A 24912-nucleotide genomic window follows, 5' to 3' on the forward strand; every position below is an offset into this window, starting at 1 on the left:
GGGCAATGGGCACTGAAAAAGGGTTTCATGCAAAATTATCCCTTTCCTGATGCTTTCGAGTGAGTACAGTCCCTAGTCTTTATTTTAAATAAAATGAACTAAAGCCTGACTGTCGCTACAAACCGCTTTCATATGTCAATAATGTGGAGCCTAAGTTGGCCATACAAATAGACCACGTGACTCCCCCTGGGGCCCCGGGCCTTTACCACGTGACCCCCCCCTGGGCACGAAGCTGGATCCGCGCTTGGTTACAAATACATGAATCTTGTACTTTTATCGAACTCGTCGATGTTTATATCTTGTTTTGTCCACTGATGGAACAGCCTCCTTATTTGTATATATATTTTTCACGACAGAGTTACAGACACCTTTTAAAATAATAACAAAAAATATTATGTTAAGCTAAATCGAAACTAACTAATCAATACAGGAGAACCGCACTATAAACTGTCAGTACCGGACATGGCAACAACCGATTTCGGAACATTGTTATCGAAATGCTGTAAAATGCTTCATCCTTTTTTGGTTGTAAATAATTTATCACGTTAAGTATAATTATTTTAACTTTTTTTAAATATTATTTTGGGCATATTTGCGATGAAAAAAAAAAATAATTTACATCACTGACATTCGATGACTTTAGACGAAAAGTGCCTAACAAATAGTGCCTAATCCTTGACAGTAATAGAAATTAGTTCAGCTGTAAATCCGCAACGTGGCGAGGGTCAAATAAAAACTTATCAGGCTTACCTAATATGGCTCTGCGATCCAAAGAGGATCTTGGCCTCCACAACGAGAGCACGCCACCTATTATTGAAACAGTCATTATTAAAATATTTCAGACATAAAAACGAATTCCAAATGAATACAACCGGAAAACGGAGGTAAAAAGGATGTAGGTACTCCTGAAGTCTACATATTTATATTAGATTAAATTTAAATTATCCTACGAGCTTGTGCCTTAATCTTCAATATTTCACAGACAATTCGTACTTCAAACGTTGAGGTAAACAAATATTTTAGCCCGCAAGTGAATGGAATCCAGCAAGGGACTAATTTAATTCAATCTCCACCAGTCTTTCTATTTTGTATTGCCCTCCGCGCTCTTAAGTAGAAGTGACCCATTGAGTCTTCCCATTGAAGAGGATGTAATTCGTTTTTATTGCTAGTACAATTATTGTCATTGTTTACAATTTAATCACGTCTTAATTATATTTTACCCACAGTGCGCTGTGTCCCAATATGTGACAAAATCTTTGTGTTATATTATAACCAATAATGATAACATAAGCTTGCGCATTGCATGTAAATAGTTTTAAGTTAATTAGTGCCTAATAAATATGTAAGTACCTAAGTATACTATATATAAATGTTAAAAATGAGCGCTATCTCGCCAACAAACTGCAAGACAGTTTGGCGAGAAACATAAATGTGAAAAATATAATGTACTTATTTGTTAAATAAATTAAAAAAAAAAAGTCATTTAGTACGGAAAAACGACATATTTTGTACCACTGTACTTGCTTCCTAAATTTACATAGTGCGGGTTATATTCGTCATAAATTAAATGCTCGTAAATCAAAACCAAAGCTTGGGGAATGGACAATTCATTACCATTTAGAAGTGTAAGCTAAAGCACACTATAAAGCAGTAATAACTCTTCTTACAAACATCACGCCGCGCGATGTTTCGAAAAACTACCCTCGCACGCGGCGAATACATGCGAAACTGGGAAATATTGGGTTGGACAGTCGGGGCCGCGTTTACGCGCTGTGTTGACGTGTGTGAAAATGACGTCAGTGCCGACGCGCATTCCGCTCGCAATCCGCGCTCGTTAGTTCCCGCCGGCGTCCGCTGGACGCAACGCCAGCGTTCGTCCGGCACACCGCTATCATTGCGCTCCGCTAACGCTCCGTCTACGTTCTCAAAAGGCGCATGTCTGGCCAAGCTTTTAAAGCTATAATGATGCATTAAAATCAATAAGGATTTACCTGTAACGAACGACATTAATTAGATTGCAACATTTGCAACCAAATACTTGTTTTTAGAGCTCCGTACCAAAAAGGTACAAACAGGAACCCTTAGGCCGTTTTCACATTATCCGATCCGATATCGGATGTCGGACCGACATCCAACATCCGATAAACGCTTCCGATAGTGTCGGATGTCGGTCCGATAAAACGCATTGGTCCAAATCAATGAAGTATGATTTTGTATCAAAAAATATTTAAAAATGGTTTATATTTAATAATTATAAGCACTATATCCTAAATATTATATTGTAAAATTAAGATAACGAGCATAAAAAATACTCAGAGTGTCAGGCAAAATAAATAATTTTACTAAATTAATCTACTAAAAGATGAAAAAACTAGTAAGTATCCGCAATTCGGACCGATGCATTACAACCTTTTTTTTTTTCAATGGGAATTTTCAACTAATTTGAATTTCGATCATTAGCAGCTGTTTAATAGACGCCATTTTTGTCACGCACACTACTACAAACGTAAATATACATTATATACGCACACAAACAAATATTATCGGCCGACAACAGAACTGGCGGGGGGTCCGGCAGGCCAAAAAATGTCGGAAGCGTCCTGCCGATATCGGAAGTTCCATGGTGCCTCGGACAAAAACTGTTGTAGGAGAGTGCCATCGGCATTAAATCCGCAATTGCGTTTTATATAGATTTTTAGTAATAATGATCTATTAAATACATAAATGAAGACCTGAAAGCGCATACATCCAGCAGCAGCAGCGCTTCCTACATCCGATATCGGATCGGATAATGTGAAAACGGCCTTATGGTGCGACTCTGTCCGTATGTCACATTCCTAAATATCTCGAGAACTACTAATGCTATCAACTTGAAATTTGGAATAGTTGTGAACATTGTAAACCTCTACAAATAGAAAGTATTTTTTTTTTTTAATTTATGAATTTTAATTGTAGAAAATGGCCAAAATGAATGGGGGGCAAACTGTAAATTTCAAGTTACTAGGTCAAGTGGGGTATCCCCTTATCTCCGAAGTTTACCAACTAAAAATTATGAAAATTTTAGGAAACATTAGTTTTATGCTAAATATTACAGGAAAAATATAATCGTGTTTGTATCGTGGAAACTTTTTTTTTAATTCACAAAAAACTTCATATTTTTACTTTCAATTTACCCACCCTTGCAAATATACAGGGTGGCCCATTCAAATCGGTCAGTATGGGAAAGTCTGAAACTATAAGACATACGAAGATTTGTAGGTCTTAAGCAGTAAATATCTCTAAGAAACATAATGTCTAAAATGAATTAATTTATCATAGTAGGTGTTCAAAGTGACATTAAAGTATGTGAAAAAAATGCATTTTATTCATTTTAGACATTATGTTTCTTAGAGATATTTACTGCTTAAGACCTACACAAACGATATCTGAATAGAAATAGTGTAAGTTTATTTTTTCAAAACAACCGGGTTCGATTCCCCAGCTGGGTACACTTTTTTTTTTATTGTATGAATGCAGTTTTTCTTTTTATCAAAATCGGTGACATGGTTCCTAAGAACAAATCTTCGTATGTCTTATAGTTTCAGACTTTCGCATACTGACCGATTTGAATGGGCCACCCTGTATATCGTACTGCAAATTAATACGAGATGTTACGTAAACCGTCATCTTTCCAATAAAGTAAAAACTGTTTAAATCGGTTAACATTATAAAGAATTATCCCTGAAAAAACCAACATAGTATACAGGTCGCGCAAATTTGTTAGCGAATTCACCGAGAGATGGCGCTATACACAATAATGCTCATCAGTACCTATACTTGTCTTCTAGTCATTAGAGTCATATGAAAACATGGGGTTATTTTAACTAGGTAGTTTGAAAGAAAGTTTGTACGGGACCCTCGGTGGGCGAGTCCGACTCGCACTTGGCCGGTTTTTTATTTAGGTCGATACTGCGATCTATCTATCTCGAAAGTTTGGTACCTACTTAAATATTGTGCAAACATCTATTCAGACATTATATGTAGGTAAATACTATTTCGTCAGTATTTTAAAAAAAACACGTACTTGAATGGTACGTGTTAGAAAGTGCGTTTTTGTTTTAAATAATATATAAGTCAGCAATTCCCGTCAACTTTGTACAATGCCACGTCAGCAAATTTTAATTGATCCTATTTTGTTACCAACATTTAGTAATATAATTCGACTTTCGTAAGATATATACAGGATAATTGTTATAATTAAGAAAATATAGATACTAGAGAACCTTAATGACGAAATAAACAAAATAGGAATTAATAAAAACAAATTTAACTTTTCCCTTAATTTTTGTACAAAGTTGACGGGAATTGCTGAAGTATAACATATACATTACCACATAGGTGATGTGAAAAAAACCCTCCCCGTAAATATCTCATTTTGCTCCCTTGTTAGTTGTTACACAATCTACTATTGCGCGTATGGGACTAATATATTAATAATATTTTTTTGTGTATACAATATTGACTGATGTGATGTCATGATGTGGTATTGTTATACTAATACTTACAGTTAATAGTACTTATTAGATAACAACAACTTACTTTGTACGAAGTCGATTAAATTTATAATATTTTTGTTCAACCCTGCGTGACATTGCGCAGTATACCGACCGCGTCGCCCCTGCCGGCGATTAACTTCTGAGTCGTCCTTATACTGTGGCTAAAGTCATGTTTAGAATTTACGTTAAATATTACGGTAGAATGACACTATCTACGTAACTATGTATATCGTCGCTACTTTGAAAAAACTTCTTTCAAAAATAATGTAGTAAGTATGTATGGAATGCATATATCTAGAATTATTGAGTTTTAACTTTAAGGAGCTTTGTGAGGTGACATACGAGATTTTTTAGTAGTGTACACGATATGTGTATAGGTAGTAAATAAAAAATGTAAACGTGAAAATGTCTTCCTGTCAGTCTGAATAAAAAATTATAATTACACTCTTTTTGAGACAGTCGTATAAAAATAACACTTACCTGTAAAACCAGTAATTACCTATGCAGAGGAATAACTGGATGGTGATAAGCAATAATGTGTCAACCCACACGCCAACCATTTTGAGAAAATGGCGTCTAAAGATTTTTTCTCATTTTTTTGTGTTTCTCTTAAAAAAAATTGTTTTTTATATAGATTGTTGTGTTTTTCAGCTATAATACGTTCAGTAGTAGTGATTATTGTAGCTTAATTTCAAAACAAACTTCAATTTGACGAAATAATGCCCTTTTCTTTTATTGCGAATTGTTCGACGACGTCAAACTTTTTCAAGACTGTGTTATGATACTTTACCCACTTTTGCTAATTGTTTAAAAATATCTATGAGTCTTAAATAAACATGTTAAAGCACATAAATTGTTATTGTAAAATACTCTACCTATGCATATTTTTAACTTTATAAGTGTTAAGTAACATATCAGTCATGGTCACTTATGTTATTAGGTATAAATAATAAAATAATAATAAATATTATAGGACATTCTTACACAGATTGACTGAGACCCACGGTAAGCTCAAGAAGGCTTGTGTTGTGGGTACTTAGGCAACGATATATATAATATATAAATACTTATATACATAGAAAACATCCATGACTCAGGAACAAATATCTGTGCTCATCACACAAATAAATGCCCTTACCGGGATTCGAACCCGGGACCGCGGCGTAGCAGGCAGGGTCACTACCGACTGCGCCAGACCGGTCGTCATGTAGGAATCAATACATTATTTATTAATCAAACCTTTTAATGATTTTTCTACTCCCGAACTGTTATTCGTCATTTACAGGATTGTGCGTATCGAAAAAACTGAAAACGCATTGTTTGGTTCTGTAATCATGGCAACGCATTGCATTAACGATACTGCGTGCGTGCGCGGGAAGGCTTTGGGCAGCTGAGCTGACAGTGCAAACCTTTGCAATACAGGCAACAGTGTGAATTTCGCGAGAATTATTTAAAAAAAACTATTAAAAACTAAGTGCATGGTCGTTGTAAAAGTATTGTATGCAATGGTGTTTAACTGACTCCAAAATACTCGTGGAAAGTACGCCACTCATATTTCTTGACCTCCTTTAAACGCCTGTTGAATAAAATACTATAAATTAACTATTAGAGTAATGATCATTTCTAGACACATATTTAAATTATCTGTGCTTTTTCAACAAAAAATCGTTACAAAAACCAAATAATCATCTTTAAAAAAAACAAACTACTTATCTAAAATATACAACAAAATATTTTTTTACGCTAAGAAATAGACTAAGTCATTTAAATTATGAATAACTCATGACTTGTACAAGAACAAAACATAAAATATCTTTAACAAAATAATAAACTACCATTCAGTAAGTATTCAAAAATCAAACAATATTTTTATGCATACATTAACACGTCTTAATGTAATTAGTAATTATAAAAAAATACTAGCTTATATTAGATTTTTATATAAACACGTACTTGTAAAAAATGTTTGCAAATTATAATAACGAATATGTATATTCATGACTTAAAATGTTCAATTTCGTACTGAATTTACCATTCATGTGCAAAAATATACTAATGGACTAAGTCATAACTTATTCAAACATAAATTAATATGAATAGTTATATTTTACAATATAGTGTCATGGTACTTACACCAAAAACGAACAATTTATGACCCGAATATAATTTAACAATAATGACTTATGTTTTATAACACGGGTCGTAGCATAAAACAACGAATAAAATATCATTTTGCAATAATCATTCAAGTCTCATAGTGGGTAACTATGTCATTTTTTGCGTTTTGCAAGAATGAGTCAAGTGTAAAAAAATCGTTAAGTCAACCCTCATAACACATTATTGTAATTTAAATATGTCTTCTGCCAATTACTATAATAAGTTAAGGTTCTTGACACATTAATGCAAAACAGGCAACACACGATATAGGATTTGTGTTAACCTATTTTTTTACTTTTGGGATAGTAAAAATTTTCAAAATGAAAAGGTCATTTTTGCAAATAGAAGTTTAAAAATCCAGCTATAACATGGCATTAAAATCTCATTTTTTTAGTTTTTGTGGGTTGACACATTATTGCTTATCACCATCCAACTATCGGGTATGAAATTGGGATTTATCCTTGATATACATATGTATAAGCTTGATAATGTATATATATAACATTGATAATACATTAGAACCTCGATAAGACGAATCTCAATGAAAATGTTTGAGAAGTAATTATAGAAAGTAGAAAGCACAAAGTACGACTGTGTTGTCTTCTTAAGATCTTAGAATTATAGACGTTTGTTAGTAAACCATTTCGGAATATACCTTCAAAGGTGCTAGCCTAGCTATAGAACTAAGATATGTATTGAAAAGGGAATCACGTGTCCTTTTCTCTCTGTACGAAGTTAAATATTTCAAGTTATGGAGATTTCGGGCGTAGGAAAAGAATGTACTTAATCTCCGAGGTTAGTTATCTAGGTTCTACTGTGATAATGTATAACATAATATTATGTCTACGTCAAAGCCCGCAGTGCCTATTTTTAGGCAACTAACTTAATATAATGTATATCAAAATTGATAAAGGGAATTGTGAAATTTCATGTTGAATACCGTGCAAACACACGTACCATAGGCCAAATCCCACAATTATATGCCAGTTCAATGTGTTCCAAACTCACACAATATGACATTTCGATCATAGAATTGACATGATACTGTGCTATAGCCTATAATTGGTTACTGATACGGATTGTGTTTGATCTATTCTATCCCTTGTCAATAAATCGAGATGCGAGAGATGTGGCAACTAGTTGATTTTCGCGAATGGAACAGTCTTTCCGTGATATTATAATACGTTTAGTAATATTACTTAGGTGTCGTCGATACAGACAGCAGTAGGGCCAGTAGGTATATGGCGGACATCGTATTAGCTTTTAACGATTCATTACTCATTAGTCATCTAGAGTATTCATATTTAATTAGCAAAATAAATAATAAACTTAATTACCTGACTTTAGCTCGATAAATAGTGAAATTTTCTTTGTTATCGAACTCTCTAAGTACTTATCATCAAAAAGGTTAAATTCCGGACCATGTTACATTTATTTAGGCAGATTATGCGAGTATCAATCGCGTTGTTAAATAAAAACCGGGAGATGCCTTAGCCCTTCTTTCGATTTTGGAATTTTCCCTTCGCGCTGGCGTAGCGGCGCGTACAATTACTACTATACGGACCACGCAGGCGAAGAATATTGCGTTACGGCGAAACTTTTTATGTAATTTAACCCTTTTCCAGACCCCGCCAATCTATAAAGTCTTATAAAAAATTCCAAATAGTGATGATTTGGCTATAGATTTTAAGCAGTCTCCTTTTTGGAAAACTGCAATGTAATTTGTACTCAGAATTGCAGTATTTAGAGTATCGCGTTGACACGTATATGGTCGATGAAGACGATGAAACGTACTATGCTTGGGTTAACTGAATTGTATAAATACATCTATCTGCCTTTAAAACTAGAGTAGAAAGTACGATTGAAATTGCTATTCGAGATCTATTTGAAGTATGTAACTGTACATTTCAAAGAACTAAGACCTAACCTAAGTAAAAAAATTGCTTTCATAGTCGTATAGTAGAGCGGTCAGAGGGTCTCGGAAAAAGTTGATGTGACTGGAGAGGAGAGTATGCTGCTGACAAGTGGTATCGTTGTATATTATTTTTGTAGTTAATTTTTTTTTGAACAATAATGCAAAAATATTATTTTCTTACTGTATTTTTTTACTTTTGTCACTCAAAAAAGGCAATAAAAAAGCCTCTTAGATCAAAAATATGTTATATAAATCATTATTAAGCTATCCATTACTTTTTAAATTTCTTCGATCGGATAATAAATAAACAAACATACCCGTAGGCGGGGCGTACCGCTTGACACGGGTTCCCATACATTCGGCGTCAAACAAATTACACCTCGCGCAAAATTCGTTTCAAGCAGATATACCTCTAATCTTATTCATCGTAACCTATCAATATTGGTATCATTTGAAAGTACAATTAAAGCCCTTTAAGAAACAATGTCAACCATTTTCTTAAAATCAATAATCGTACTTGTAGTTTGCTTATTTATTATCCGATGGAAGAAATTCAAAAAGTAACGGATAGCTTAATAATGTAGCTAAATGATTTATATAACATATTTTTTCTACTTGTCGACTGTAATCTGTCAATTAGGCCACCACAGACTAAACTATAAGTGCTAACTTTTCAGTGTTGGATACTCTATGGCAGTTCCGACTCAATTATACATAATAAGCTCATTATAGTTGACTTTAGTTAACTGTAATAATTTCAAAAATAGAACTTCATACAATTTCTATACTAATTTGCGATACCTGGCAAATTTTCCTGCATCTGAAACACATTTTTTTTATCTGTCGCGTTATCGGCCAATCAGAGACGGTTATTACCAACAATTGGTTGCTAGGTAATTCGATGTTGATACAACGGTGAACAACTCTATTAACATTAATGAATGATGATATTTCCGTCCATTGATGATGAAGATGATGACTCGTAGAAAAAGTATTGTATACAATAGTGATATAATTAAGCTTTTCACTCTCGTACCGTACTATTAGGCCACTCAGCAAGCTTCGTGGCCTAAACATGGTACTCGACTGAAAAGCTTTGTATTATATCACGATTGTATAAAATACTATTTTAGTTAAGTTGCCGTTTTCATTGCCTTTTTGAGTCACAAAAGTCAAAAAAAATGTTTTTTGCATTAGTGTTAATAAAAAAATAATTAACAAAACTATACTTTTTACATATAAGCAATCTTCTAACATTATTTTCTATTCTTTAAATCACAATTTTACTTAGCTTTATTTTCCAAGCTGAAATCTGAAGGTAATATAAGTTTGTTATTTAGTGCCTGCGGAGTAGTGTGTCGACGCCACCGCAAGCCGCATACCGCAGAATGAAAAGTTTGCGTATACGAGTATAATATTATCTCTAACTATTATTATATTTTTTCTACTCCCGTACTGTTATTCGTGAGTTACAAGGTGGTGCATAGAACTTAAAAACCCTACATAAAAGATGTCAGGACAAGTCTATCTAGTCTATACCCTGAAAACATTTAGTAGAAGTAGCACGATATAGCTGTTACAGTTCAGTAAATACATTGCTACCAACTTAACAAACCAATTCGCAGAGTCGAGACTCCTTCGTTTTCTGCTGCGTTCATTGGCGACGCGTCGAATCGCATTCAAATGTATGAGAACTCGATTCAACTCTGCTCGATTCGTCTTAGTGTCCAGGCTTCAAAGAACCATACCATAGACAGTTTTATTTTCATGTTTGCACTCAAACTGCATATTCAAAATGGTAGGCGGTCCACTAGATAACTAAGATGACTGAAAGTAGGTATTTGTTGATTTATAATTTTCTTTCAAAATAAGTGCTTGGTCGTAGAAAAAGTATTGTATGCAACGGTGTTTAACTGAGTCAAAAAATGCTCGTGGCGTCTTTATTAACAATTTTCGGCTTCGCCTCAAATTGTTACCCACGCCACTCACCTTTTTTGACCTCTTTTAACCACCAGTTGCATAAAATACTATTTATATGTAGGATGATTCATAAATCTTGTTGTGTTTCTTACTATGCCTATACATACATACATATAATCACGCCTGTATTGTATCCCATAAAGGCGTAGGCAGAGCACATGAACTACTAAGTTTCAGTGCCACTCTTGGCAAAAAGGGGTTGAAAGAACTCCAAATAGTGACATTGCAGTGACAGGTTACTGGCCTCTCGCCTACGCCACAATTTAACCCATATGCCACAGTCGACTTCTACGACACCCAAGGGAAGAAAGGGGACTCTGCCTATAAGTTTAGTATAAACATTTGTTCATAATTCATAAACATATTCCCAAAATCTGTAAAAAAAGTTTTAATTCGTATTTTTTTAGTTCACATTTGCCGATTCTTATGTTAGCATTACTCCACTAAACGGTTACGGACTTATACTCTAAGCATAATAATTTAATAATATAATAATCAGAAATAAAAAAATAATATAAGAATGAAAATAAATACTGAGAATAATAATCAAATTATCGAATTTCTTTCTGACGGGAAATGTACCATACATCATAATAACATTAGGTAGGTACAGTCAGTGACAAAGATATGAATACAGCCAATGTGCAAATAATATGTATCTCTATACTATACACAACCTTAATTAAAAAAAATAGCAGACAAATCGTCACTCTTAACTGCATATCATGCTTATGTTACTTCTAATTTAAGATATGGTGTCCTGTTTTGGGGAAACTCCACCAATAAAGAATATGTATTTAAGGCTCAGAAGAAATGCATACGAACAATCTGTGGTATCCAAGAAGGAGGCTCATGTAAACCATCTTTTAAAAGCCTTAATATACTTACATTGCCAAGTTTATATATATATGAAATGGCCAATTTTGTAAATACAAACCAGAATCTATTTACTAAATTTAAGAGTGTACGACTTCAAAATAAAATAAAGCCTTCGCAAAAAGTACCAAGTAAGACTGCACTTCTGCAAAAAAGCATTCTAGGAATGGCGCACAAAATATACAATAAGTTACCGCCAAAAATAATGGCATATAAGGACAAAAGTAATGTTTTCAAAGAAAAACTTAAAGTATTCCTTATAGAGAAAGCCTATTACACTATAAGAGAATTTTTGACTGAATTGTAAATTAAATTAAATTAAAATGAATTGAGATTATTATAATTACCTATTTATTATTATTATTTTTTAGAACATTACTTTGACATTATTAAATTATTAGATTGAATTGATTGCATGAGATAACCCTGTTTGACTGTTATTGTTTTGATATTTGACTGTGATATTTTAATTAAGTAGTGTATATTATTAATATATTTGTATGCCAATAGGCACGACATAGTGATACTGAAAACAATTATTGAACATCTTGTAACTTACCTATGTTGAACAAATAAAAATCTTTGATCTTTGAATCTTTAATGTGCAGTCAATAAAGTCCTCTATATTTATTTTTGTCACTTCAAACCTATGTATATTTTTATTGATGACTGTACATTGTTTTGCAATCGGGGGGGGGGGGGCGTCTATTAATTATGCGAGGGCTTTAGGCAGGAGACAGGGTCATGCCGAAAGTCTCACATTGTTCGCTAATATCACGTTTTTTTTCGGGCATAATATTGTGTAAAAATTTTAAAAGAATCAGATTAATATAAAGCAAAACAAGTGCCTGTGTGGTGTGGTGACGGGTTAAGAATTTCACCACCCCCTTTCTTCCCGTGGGTGGCGTAGAAGGCGACTATGGGATATGGGTTAAATTGTGGTGTAGGCGAGAGGCTGGCAACCTGTCACTGCAATGCCACAGTTTCGTTTTCTTTTAACCCCTTATTTGCCAAGAGTGGCCCTGAAGCTTTAGTAGTTTCATGTGCTCTGCCTACCCCTTTATGGGATACAGGCGTGATTGTATGTATGTATGTATGTAAAACAAATGTCTAATAAAATATTGTAGATTCTCAAACGTGCTATGATCTGACACTCTCCGTGCATACTTTATTAATTATTATATTAAAATCAACGTATAGATGTAAAATTTAATTATAGAAAACATTTAAATTAAATCAAATCTCACGCTATTTAATTAATTGTCATTGAAGAAGTTGACTACTTAAGGACTGATTCGTAACAAATTTGACAAATTCAGAGTGCTTTTTCTTGGATAATTTCTAGTTTACTTTGTATTATACATTCCACCAATAAAATTGCCAGAATCACAAAATTATTATATTTAATCTCAACTAACTAGATAAATAAAATTAAAGTGAACGCTGAAAATAATTCGGCGACAAACTGCTGTCAAAATCTTGATTTCTGTTGACGAAACTTGCATTTAAATAATTTTCAACACTACCTACCAACCAACATTATACCATATCTGAAAGGCAATTTCTTTATGATTCCTGTGAAACAATGAAAATGTAGACGTGTGTCCAAATATTTACTTTACCAGGAATTAAGTTGATACGGTATTAGTTACCTGGCATTGGTTACTTTTCGATAGAGAGATCTACAGCAAAAATTGCTGAAAGAATCTGTTAGCAAATTTTATTTAATAATACGATCTTTCAACTTTATGTTGACCATAGCTGGATATCATCCACGATATTTATGAAGCCAGCAGCTTGATTTAACGAAGTCCCGCAGTATTGATCCATTAACCGGTATAGGATGTAGTGTCCAAGAAATTCGTTCATTGAAATGACTCCCACGATGAGCAACCATAAAAATTTAAAAAAAAGGTAGTCCTTGATAGGACTAAAACTAAGAATGTGTCAAAAAACACTGTCAGATGTATGATGGAGGGCATACAACAAAACTTACAACATGAGCGAGGATAAAGAGAGAATGATGAATTTACTAATAAATAATAATTTTTGAATATATTTTTTAACACATTATAGAAAAACAAACTTTGATTAGGGCGGCTTCGGTACCTTTAACACAGTTTCGAATTTGTGAAATTCGTTACGAATCAGTCCTTACTTAAAATCTTTCAGTGTTTATCTTGAAAAATATGAAAGCTTAACATTAGACCCATTTCGTAGCTAAAATAGACGACATTAGGAATCAAATTATAATAGAATATCGTCTTGACCTGATAATGAACGATGACACTGTGGTGAAGCAAGACAATTTACTTATGTGTACTGTGTAGGTTATATTATTAGTCATACGGTTCGCATCAATGAATATCTGTTTCCATTTGGAAAAAAATACACTCTACCATAAAAATCTATTAGTACTAATTTTATTTATAGCATTATATATTTTCCATTTCATTTATCTTTAAGCTATCCTTTAATTTAACTCTATCCTCAAATATGTAGTTACAAAGTCATCACTTAAATATGAGATTGAGTAAACTATGTACTTACAAAAAAAAACGTATTTAAAACAATAAACCACACCGAATCAATAATATACATCGTAATATACGTTCCAAATCGTATTAACGTAAAATTATATGCATAGAAACGAAGTGTATAAGTATGTTTTGTTTTATTTACCATTCAAAGCCTAGCGAGTTTGAAATTAATGTTTACTTTATGTAGATCCTTAAAATCGATTTTAACGCAAAAGCGAGATCCATTAGCGCACTGCTGACAGGTAATGAACTCGAGACATAATAAACCACGGTATTGGCAGCTGTTCATTTAACGAGATCTCTTCGAAAATAACATTTCATTTACAGTTTTGAGGATAAACTTAAAATAAAATTAAAATAATAAAAAATGCTATGTCTTAAAGGTAGATGGAAATAATTGCTGGCTATGGGTAAGGTGTGGTGTATATGTCGGAGCTCTGCAGTAGCGATTGGGAGACCGTAATTCAAGTCTTATCCAAGACATTTTTAAATATATTCGAAGCTCAATATCATGCAAAGTTCGTAAACGAGACGTGTCTACTTGTTAAAAACGAATTTATGGTATAACATGCTTGCTTTACAGGACGACAAGTCTAATAGTATATTATATAATGGTAACTTTATGAAGGCTATAAAAGTTGAGTACCAATAATCTAATTGACAGATTTAAGTGCTGGGGTAGAAAAATAAGTTTTCTTATTTCATGTTTTTAGAGTTTGCGTACCTCTAAAAGAAAAAAAAACAGAACCCTTATTTCTCACATTACAAAGTCTGCGACGAAACCTTCAGTTATGAGTCTGACTCGATATGGCGATTCTGAACACGCGTGCGGTTTAAAATTTTAACTGGTTTTGTAAGTATATATAATAATAACTATATTTGTCTGTGTGTAAAACATTTTGAAACTCAAAATACATCTTACCTGTTCATATTAAAACAATGTATTTCTATTGGCTACGTGCACGACAATTACGCCCACTACCATGTGAACTTGAAATGGAAAACGTCAAAAAATGACATGTAAACAAACATTATATTTTAACAATTTTTCGTTAATTTTAAATAAATCGAATAACAAGAGCTACTATTTCAAGTGTAATTTAGGTAGATAGATTATAAAGGCATGGATATAATACCAAAAATCAGTTTCCAAAGCCATTACTCACGGTATAAACTTCCAACCCCAGACTACAGAAAGAGTCAATAAATTGGTGCTGGCAGGGCATATAAGGAATCTTGAAGAACATAGGAGTAATGGTACAAGTTCTTCGAGCTAGTGATATGGTATTCGCTAAACCTCCGTCCCGTTAATGCCATATTAAAACAAATCTAAACGTAAGTACCTAGTCATGTCCGCGGCCGCAGAAATATCCGACACGGGCCTATTCCCAGGCTAGGCCTGAATCTTTAAGCATAATCTTTTACGGTAGGAAAAATACTAACAGCGTATTGAACAATATTAGGTAAACAAGCTTAAATATAACTTATTATAATGTTTTGTTTTGACATGTCACTTACGTTTTCTTTTCACCGTAGCTATCCATTTAGTTCTTTGATCCAAATTCCAGTGTGCTCTATGAAACGCATAGAACGTGCAACGAATATCAAACATTACACATTGTATTATATTTTATGAGTTTTGATAGATGACAACCACAATCAGTGTCGATTTTGACCACCGCAAGCACTGCGATCGATTTGCTTACCCCCTCCATGCACTTCGCACGAAACCAATAACCCTTGTGAAGAGATACCTGAAATTGTTAAAATTGTGACGCATAAGTAGAGGGTGTGAGCTGTTGGAGAGTAGCAACTCCTCCTATCTAAACTCTTAGTTCACTAACGCTGTTATTGTCTCGGGTCTGAGCAAGACATATGTAACCTAAACAGTTTACATTCCTTGAACGTGTCGCCAAGCTTAAATATATGTATCCTTGTCCGAAAAGCAGCCAATTGTTGCATAAATTTATCCCTTATCATACATTCGAGGCGAGGCTTTACCACACGAGCGACATTATGACTAATTCGATTATACCATCTGATTACGATTTAAAGATTTCAGTATACATACGAGTATGTGAATTGCAATGGTCCTCATAATACAAACGCGCGCTTATATATTAAATATTAATATTAAAATAGAAAGTAATCTCAAATATCTCAATTGAACGCCCGGATATTTAACTTAAGCTTCTACGTACGCAGTCGGTATTAATACTACTTGAATAAATAGATTTAAGACGAAAAAAGCCTGAAATATTTTTATCATATATGTTATGGGATCTAAAATGAACCAGATATAAACTGGAAGGCGCCATGATGTCATTAATGTAATTATAAGATATACGAATATTTCGCGCGTTATCGCACTTTAATTCAGTAAAAATGAATTAAACAAATCAAATTGGTATTAGATACAATGCGCGTCGTAGAACTTTATGTTTTACTTTGTGAGGCTAAAGTAAATTTCGTCTGTGTATAATTATATTATGCCGTATTATTTTAGAGTCGTAAATCAAAGTCACATTGTCCGACAAAGTTTCCTTAGACTAGCGGAGCATTGGACAAAGATACGTAAACAAATGGGCCTTTTGTTACTAACAAGTAAATGGCTACCTAATGATTCTCCGACAATTTTTAGCCGATTATTGATTCGCCGACAACGATTCGCCGAATGCCATTTAGCCGAATAATCAAACTATCGCTGTCACTTTTGGTCGAATAACGTTACGTAGAATCTTAATTGGTTCGCATACAGTTCAGTTCGCTTCTGTGCAAATTATCCGAACTATTATTGGACATTTTTCATTTAGCAAAGTAATATGTTCGTTTAGGCCACGTTTAGTCGAATAACGTTTCACATTTTATACATTGTTAAAATATTTTCGGACGAATAAATTGTCGCTGTTGTAAAAAAAATTACGCACTTAATAGACACTTTTTTTCTTACGTACATATACATACATATAATCACGCCTGTAGCCCATAAAGGGGTAGCTAGAGCACATTAACTACTAAGTTTCAGTGCCAATCTTGGCAAAAGAAGTTGAAAGAAGTCCAGATTGTGACATTGCAGTGGCAACGCCACAATTTAACCCATACCTCACAGTCGACTTCTACGACAAATAAATGTGAATTAATCTTATAAACGATCTAACAACTAGATTTTTGAATCCGCAGAACACTTTGTACGCAAATTCCAGGCTCAGTCAACTCACCAAAAAAAAAACAAATGATCACTCGACCTATTGTGTTTCGACCAATTCTGTGTCGGCCAATTTTTACAATCACTAAATGATTATTCGTCGAAAAGTAAATCGGCGTATCAAATTTCTGCCTACCGACTCCGTTTACGAACGAATATTATGCGAAATGAGAATCTTCCAATCGTTATTCGGCCAAAACAGACGTCGGCGAATCGTTGTCGGCGTAACGAAAATCGGCGTATTTTATTTCGGAATATCAATCGGGCACCCAAGTAAATATACCTTGTATCTTGTTGATGCTATTATTATAATTATACACTGAACTGCAGGTTTACAGGTAGTTGCAAGTTTACAATTGGCAAATATTAAAGCGTCGTCATCTAACCCAGTATCAATCAAAGGTGATTTTAATGCAGAAATATCAATCGTGGTGTGTTTTTTCTTCCACTTTAGTCTCAAAATGTATATAGGTATTATGAAGTTACAACTATTTCAATCCTAAACTTATCGCGGTTCAGTTAATAAAATATATCGGTTCTAGAGATTGAGATCGATAATTTAGCCGAGTGTGCGTTCAGGGAGATCTATTTTTTTTTTTATTTAATTTGACTGTCTCTTTCAATATGTCACGTTGAACACCATCTCATAAATCCCAGTAACACTTTATAGCAAGGTTTAAAACACGTAGTCTGTTACTGAACTCACTGAGCATGAGTAGAATGGTTTAAAAGTTGACCACCACATATTCTGCAATCGCTTGAATTACCCCCTACCATGCACTACACGGAGACGATTAGAATGACACATCTTTTGTCAAATCTTGAATACCGTAGAAATTATGAGGGAACATATGATCATACACTACCATCTCTCTTTTTGAATAAAACAGGTTTTTTTTCGCTCGAACATGTTTTATTTAAGAAATATATTTTACCATAGTGTGATTGAATGTTATTTTTCATAGCAAAGGTCTCTTAGATGTGGCAATGTTATTTATTTTATTTATACGTAAACCTGCTTCATACAAAACTAAAATGTCATAGGGACAGAGGCCAACATTGTCCGCTATAAGTATAAAAAACCATGCTTACCTCTGGGGTTTTCTTATTCATAGCACAGACTACGGCAGGGGTTATTTTAGACGTCAAACTTATATGAAACTATGACGTTTGCTTAACACGTTCAAACGCTGCAAAATAGTTTTCAACTTAGTTTGACTCCAGATATTCTCGAAGACGCAATAATTGTTTAATGTGTTGTGCAGGGAGTACCCGTGCGACCACTACACGGCGATCATCAACGTGACACTCATGTGCACGGGCTGCCCGCGCGCGCCCGTGCACGAGAGCGCGCTGCAGCTTCTGCAGCTGCTGGACAAGCGCTTCTTCGGCACGGTGGGCCCGCTGCCTGCGGCTGACCCGGACAACGGTAAGTCCACCGTTACACTACACAGCTATCATCAACGCGACACCCATGTGCACGGGCTGTCCGCGCGCGCCAGTGCTGGTCATTTGGTCAAGCGCTTCTTTGGCACGGTGACCGGCTGCGGTTGACCCGGACATTGGTAAGTCCACCGTTAGTGCGTTTTCACATTATCCGATCCGATATCGGATGTCGGACCGATATCCCATACATTACAGGCGCCATCTTGGATTTTTTCTATTGAAATCCTTCCGACATCCGATATCGGATCGGATAATGTGAAAACGCGCTTACACTACACAGCTATCATCAACGCGACACCCATGTGCACGGGCTGCCCGACGAGAGCGCGCTGCAGCTGCTGGACAAGCGCTTCTTCGGCACGGTGGGCCCGCTGCCTGCGGCTGACTCGGACAACCGCGGTAAGTCCACCGTTACACTACACAGCTATCATCAACGCGACACCCATGTGCATGGGCTGCCCGCGCGCGCCCGTGCACGAGAGCGCGCGCGCTGCAGCTGCTGGACAAGCGCTTCTTCGGCACGGTGGGCCCGCTGCCTGCGGCTGACCCGGACAACGTCTACAGTTACACTACACAGCTATCATCAACGTGAGGCTCATGTGCACGGGCTGCCCGCGCGCGCCCGTGCTGGTCATTTGGTCAAGCGCTTTTTCGGCACGGTGACCGGCTGCGGTTGACCCGGACATCGGTAAGTTTACAGTACACTACACGGCTATCATCAATATGACACTCATGTCATAGAGTCTATTGCCATAAGGGTTCGTTTTATACTTTTTTGGTACTAATCCCTAAAAACGGTCATCCTTCCCCGTCGGATTTAAACTATTTTTGTTGTATCAACAATTATCGTAATCTGTTCAGCGGTTAAAACATGAATCGAATGAATAGATAGACACATTTTCGCATTCATAAAAATCATAAATATTGCTTGGAATGGTTCGAAAACATTTAATGGATAAAAAGGTAGCAAAAATTACAAACAGAAATTGTAGATAGAAAAGATCAAGAGAAATTACAAATATGTACCTTGTACACGAAACGACACTGGAATTTTCGGTCAAAAATGTGACGTTATAGGCATTTATATAAGGCTACGTTACGTCTGAGTTTTTATATGCAATCTTACAAAGGTTTGCTCACAATCACTGACCGTGTGTTCACATTCAGTCGATGGATTTATCTCGACAAATATGATAAATCCATTTCCGACATTTTCAATTCATTTCCAATCCGACATTTTAATGAAATAATAGACCTACAATGTTGGAGACCGTATAACCGTAACTTTATCTATTTCTTTTAACGTAAAGTAAATCTAAATAGTAAAGCTAAGAGGAAACTGAACACAAGTCGTTGTGTCAGTGTTCATGTCCAGGCAAGTGTAATATAAATATTGCTACACTGACGAATAACTTATGCTTTAATCAAACTCATTATTCGCTCGTGTGAACAACCCGCAGGGCCAAGTTCTAAGTGTGGTACCCACTATGTGCAGGACGCAGAAACAGTTTTATTATGCGAACCGTTTTCGTTTATTCAGCCGGGCCGGGAACGAATTCGATTTCGTTTCGGTTTGCGGTTATAGATTAAACAACTGTTTTATTAAGATACCAGTCTGCCTAGCCGAAATGAGAATCTACGCTACGTGGCGATTGAAACGCAGTCTGACTCTGTTGCGTCACTACAGAAGATGGGCATGGCTAGCTACGTAGCTACCATACCCTTAGGTACTAAGCGTAAGCCATTGTGCTAGCTAGGTAGGTTTTGTTTTTGTGAGACGTAAATTACTGGTTGAATTTAAAATATCGATGTATGTATGTAAGTACAAATGTAGTTAGGATATCTATTTCCGAGAAAAGAAACGGTTTTGGAACTATATTAAACGGGTATTTCAATAGCAGTCCAAGCCCTGCTTTCGTTACAATGCTGCTTGACTTGTGTAAGGAATTTCAGTCTACAAAGCAAATGTTTGAGTTGTACGAATTTAGAGATGAACCGCCTAATTCTGTAAATGTCGAGGGACATACTAACATTTTCGCCATACCACAATGCAGGCACAAACTTAAAGAGTATAAGTGAATTTAATTTATATTTATGAGTCCAATGTTGATCTACCTGCTGGTATTCGACATGAAATAACGGAAGGGTTGCGAAGAATTTCTGTACGCATGTATCAAATTATTTTCTTCCTCCATTTTCGTGACTCCTAAGGACGGTAACTAATAATATAATGATGGTAATGGTAACTAGTTTTATTACATTGCGGTATTTGATGGCTGTGCTGAATTGTATGTAACTTCAACATCCTGCAATGCAACTAAAATCGCGTTCGAGTTCGCACGCCGTCTAAATCAGGCCTAAATATGTTTGAATGGTTTAAAGGTAAGTTTTATTCAACCACTTTATTTCATTATTCCGAAGCCTTTTTTGAGAAAAGCTACTTATTTATTTAGCTTGTGTTAGTTTGTTTGTTTTAATGTTTTTTTTGTCATTTTTGGAGTTAAAACTCCTTATTACATTATGTTATTTGTTAATTTAGGTTATTTAGTTTCAGTTTAATTTGCCTAGATCCAACTTATTTTTTTGCATTTGTTTATAAATAATACATTGTGACAGATATTCGCAAAAAGTTTTAATCCTGTGCCGAGAGCTGGCTTTCAATACAATGTGATTACAAATTTCATTTTAGCAATAATCCTCTATATCCATTAGGTAATTAACTTTATTATGTTTTAGATTTCATAGATTGCACAAAGTCCTTACGAAGCCTGTAAATTATGGGTTTCAGTAATACTTATAACTATATTAATTATTCGTATAAATTATGTTATCATTGTCTTTCAGTGAAGCGTGCATCTTAGTTTAAAAACCGATACAAAGGTGCATAATGTATGTCTGAACTCAGCACCTCAATAAAATACGCTCATGTTCTAGAAGAAAAAAGTAAGCCTTCTATTTAAAAAAAACCCAAATGTGTCATAGGTACGCTGTGAAATAAATGTATTCTATAATCCTGTACAAGGCAGTGTTCAACATCAGACGAGACCAGTACAAAATTAAAATTCATTCGAGTGAACTGTCAGATATCACCTTTGTCTCAACATTAGGCGATGAAAGTTACCTCATAATTTTCGGAGGGGAACAACCAGCCGTCTCGTTTAACTGTCAAATTTAAAATATGAAATGGCCAGTTTTAAACGCTTCAAAGCTTCCCGATTGCGATTCAGCTCATCACACAAATCTCCTTTAAAGGAATTTACCAAAGATTTAAATTTTGCGGCTTTAGGTAAACAGGAATTAGAAAAATATTCTACAAAACAACCTCGAAGTACTTTCATAATTGGAAATCACAAAACTTTGCAATTCTACGTGCTTCAAATCGTTAACTTTAAGCAACAGTTTTCAAAATTTCTGTTCATAAAACAAGTTTATTTTGTTGGTTTCTTGTTATTAGTTGACTTTCTTTCTCAATCTACTCTACTTATTGGAAAATAAATGTCATGCTTACATAATCCATATAATTATGTACCAATTCACCACATTAAATACTATGTACATATTTTTGCATAGGTACGTGGGATAACTCGGGGCACCTGGGGAAGGTGGTTTAAAGACCTTAACGCAAAGTTGAAAAAAGTGGTTTATAATTATAACTATGTAGTAGTAACCTTTCCCATCACGGAAACCATAGAGTATTCCGGACCTTTGGGAGGCGTGCGCGGAGCCTAAGCCAACACTGAACACAACACCACTTGAATTGTAAGGGGTGCACCGAGCGGATACTGTCCTTGCCCGTGTCATGGGACGCACGCAGACTGCAGAGGCCTCCACAAAAGACAAGACCGACATTTAAGATAGCTCAAGGGTGTCGAGAGGTGTACACCTCTTTGTAACGTGGCTTTAAAAAAATAAATTATTGAAAATTAAATATATGTTACTGTCAATTTCTCTTCATTTCAAATAAAAATGAGCAACTTTTCGGCTGTGTTTCAAGCACTAAGTTAGGTTATAACAACACTTGATGTTCAAAGTGATTTTAAATTATAAGATTATTAAAATTTTAACAATGAGCATCATAAATGGCTATTATTTATATCGACATCTTTTTTAGGGTTCCGTACCTCAAAAAGGAAAATGGAACCCTTATAGGATCACTCGTGTGTCTGTCTGTCCGTCGTCACAGCCAACTTTCTCCGAAACTACTGAACCGATTAACTTGAAATTTGGCACGCATATGTAAACCTGTGACCCAAAGACGGACATGTAATTTAAATTAAGAAAAGTTAATTATAGGGGCCACTTTTGGGGGGTAAAAGTGAAAATTAAAAATCAAAGTTTCTAGAACTAAATATATTGTGTTGAATGAAAGAGGTTTTTATAAGTATTTCAAAAATATTTTTTTAATAATTTTTAGTAAGTTAATATTCAAGTTATTCAAGAAAATAGGCAAAAAAATGGTCATTTTTTGCCTATTTTCTTGAATACCTTATCAACCCCCCCCCCCCCCCCCCTTATCTCCGAAACTACTATGCGTAAAATTTTCAAAAAAATACACGAGATAGTTTTCAATCTATAAATTACAGGAACACCTATTAGAAATCTACAGTAAAGCGTAAGTCGGACTTAAAATAAAAAAACTCAAATTACGAATTTCACTCACTGCCGCTGCAAGGAGTTACCAAATCTCTTGAAATTGTTTGAGCGCGTTTGAATATTACATATAAACTCATTTCTGTTTCGTTGTGTTCAAAATATTGATTATTCGCAAAAATGACTTCCTACTAAAAAGGAGGCGCTTAAGCCCTTCTTGTACTGTACGGAACGCTTACGCAGCCATACGTGCGAATGAAAAGTCCCATCGCTGTGTCTCGCTCCAATGTATGGCCGCCGCTCACCGCTACCGCGCTTAGACCAATGTCGTGGCTGAGCCGTTACAACGCGAGTAGAACTCGCACTTGGCCGGTTTTTTTATCAATAATAAATCTCTAGAACGTGCCCCGAGTTATGCTAGGTACAGTCAGCAAAAAAAGTGGTTTACCACTTTTCGACTCTATTTCAAATGAATAAGGTCGAAAAGTGGTAAACCACTTTTTTGGTTGACTTTACCTATGCATATGAATATGAATGATATTTTACCTCTACGTTTCGAGAAGTTGTCCGAGACCACGAACGCTGATCGCGAAACGTTTGAGGGATATTTTATAACTTAATTTTACGCGGTTATTCCCGTTTTACTGAATAAAAAATCATTAGAGAGCAGAGCCTTCAATAAATGTTAATAGCAACATGAAGGCCAGCTTAATACAAATTTAATGTCTTCTGTCCATAGACTGTGTTTATATAACCGTAAAAATCCCTTTTAAATGAAAATTCTTTTATTTACTTCGTAGAATTCGTTATTGTTTTAACTCATTCATAATTCAAACTAGTGGTGGTCTTGAAGTGCCTTGATAAAAACTAGTTATAACTGGTGAAAACAATTTTTCACTAAAAGCTTACAACCTCACTCACTCTCACAGTACCTACATAAGTACATACATACTCATTACTCACACGTCAGTACCGTTACCATGGGCTGCCCAAGTGAGAGCCGTATTACTTTACTTAGAAAGTGAGTGAGTTTACGTTTGTTTACATTATATTGTACCTAACTTCACTCCAAAGAAGCTGCTTCTGTCCCTTTCTAAGTTTATGAATAAACGGAGAAAGAACTATAGACGAATGCTACGCCTCTGGTGTTTACGCGATGGAACTAAAATCATAAGTAAATGTAATTTACCCAGGGAGAATAGAGGGTAAGGAGGAAAATCTGTCGAAGTAGAACAGTCGCAAAAATGACCGGCTGATGCCTTGTAATTGAGGTTACAAATCTCTCATGTCTTGCTCAATGATCAGCGACGTGACATGACATTAGACGTTCTATTCTACAACAAGTCAAGATGTAGTCCCGTGGTAGTGCGCTGACTTCGTATGCAGATGTTCTCAGGTTCGATCCTGTCAGCGTTCTTTTTGTTTTTTTTTTAAATTTTCATTTTGTGTATTTTAATTGTGTTTAATTATTGTTTTATTAATAAAAATGTCAACTTAAGCCCTTTTACATTGTTTGCCCCATCTTAGGATTCTTAGGTAATGTTGTAAGTCTTGCGAATGAAATTTCGAAAAGTTGTAACAAAACAAAATATTTTTTGATATTAGAATTATAAAATATGCCGTGTAGTGACGGGTTAAGGATTTCATCACCCCCTTTCTTCCCGTGGG

The 24912-nt window shown here is 35.0% G+C and overlaps 1 protein-coding gene across 1 annotated transcript in view; it reads left to right on the top strand.

The window, feature by feature from the left end:
- The window catches only part of LOC125241883 (protein furry), a 179952-nt gene that overhangs the window by 46123 nt on the left and 108917 nt on the right, over positions 1–24912 (top strand). Inside the window, exon 25 of the mRNA XM_048150568.1 lies at positions 18474–18637. Coding sequence (XP_048006525.1) covers positions 18474–18637 — 164 coding nt within the window. The remainder of the gene's footprint in view (positions 1–18473; positions 18638–24912) is intronic.

Source organism: Leguminivora glycinivorella, chromosome Z (genome assembly GCF_023078275.1).
Source record: "Leguminivora glycinivorella isolate SPB_JAAS2020 chromosome Z, LegGlyc_1.1, whole genome shotgun sequence".
NCBI lineage: Eukaryota > Metazoa > Arthropoda > Insecta > Lepidoptera > Tortricidae > Leguminivora > Leguminivora glycinivorella.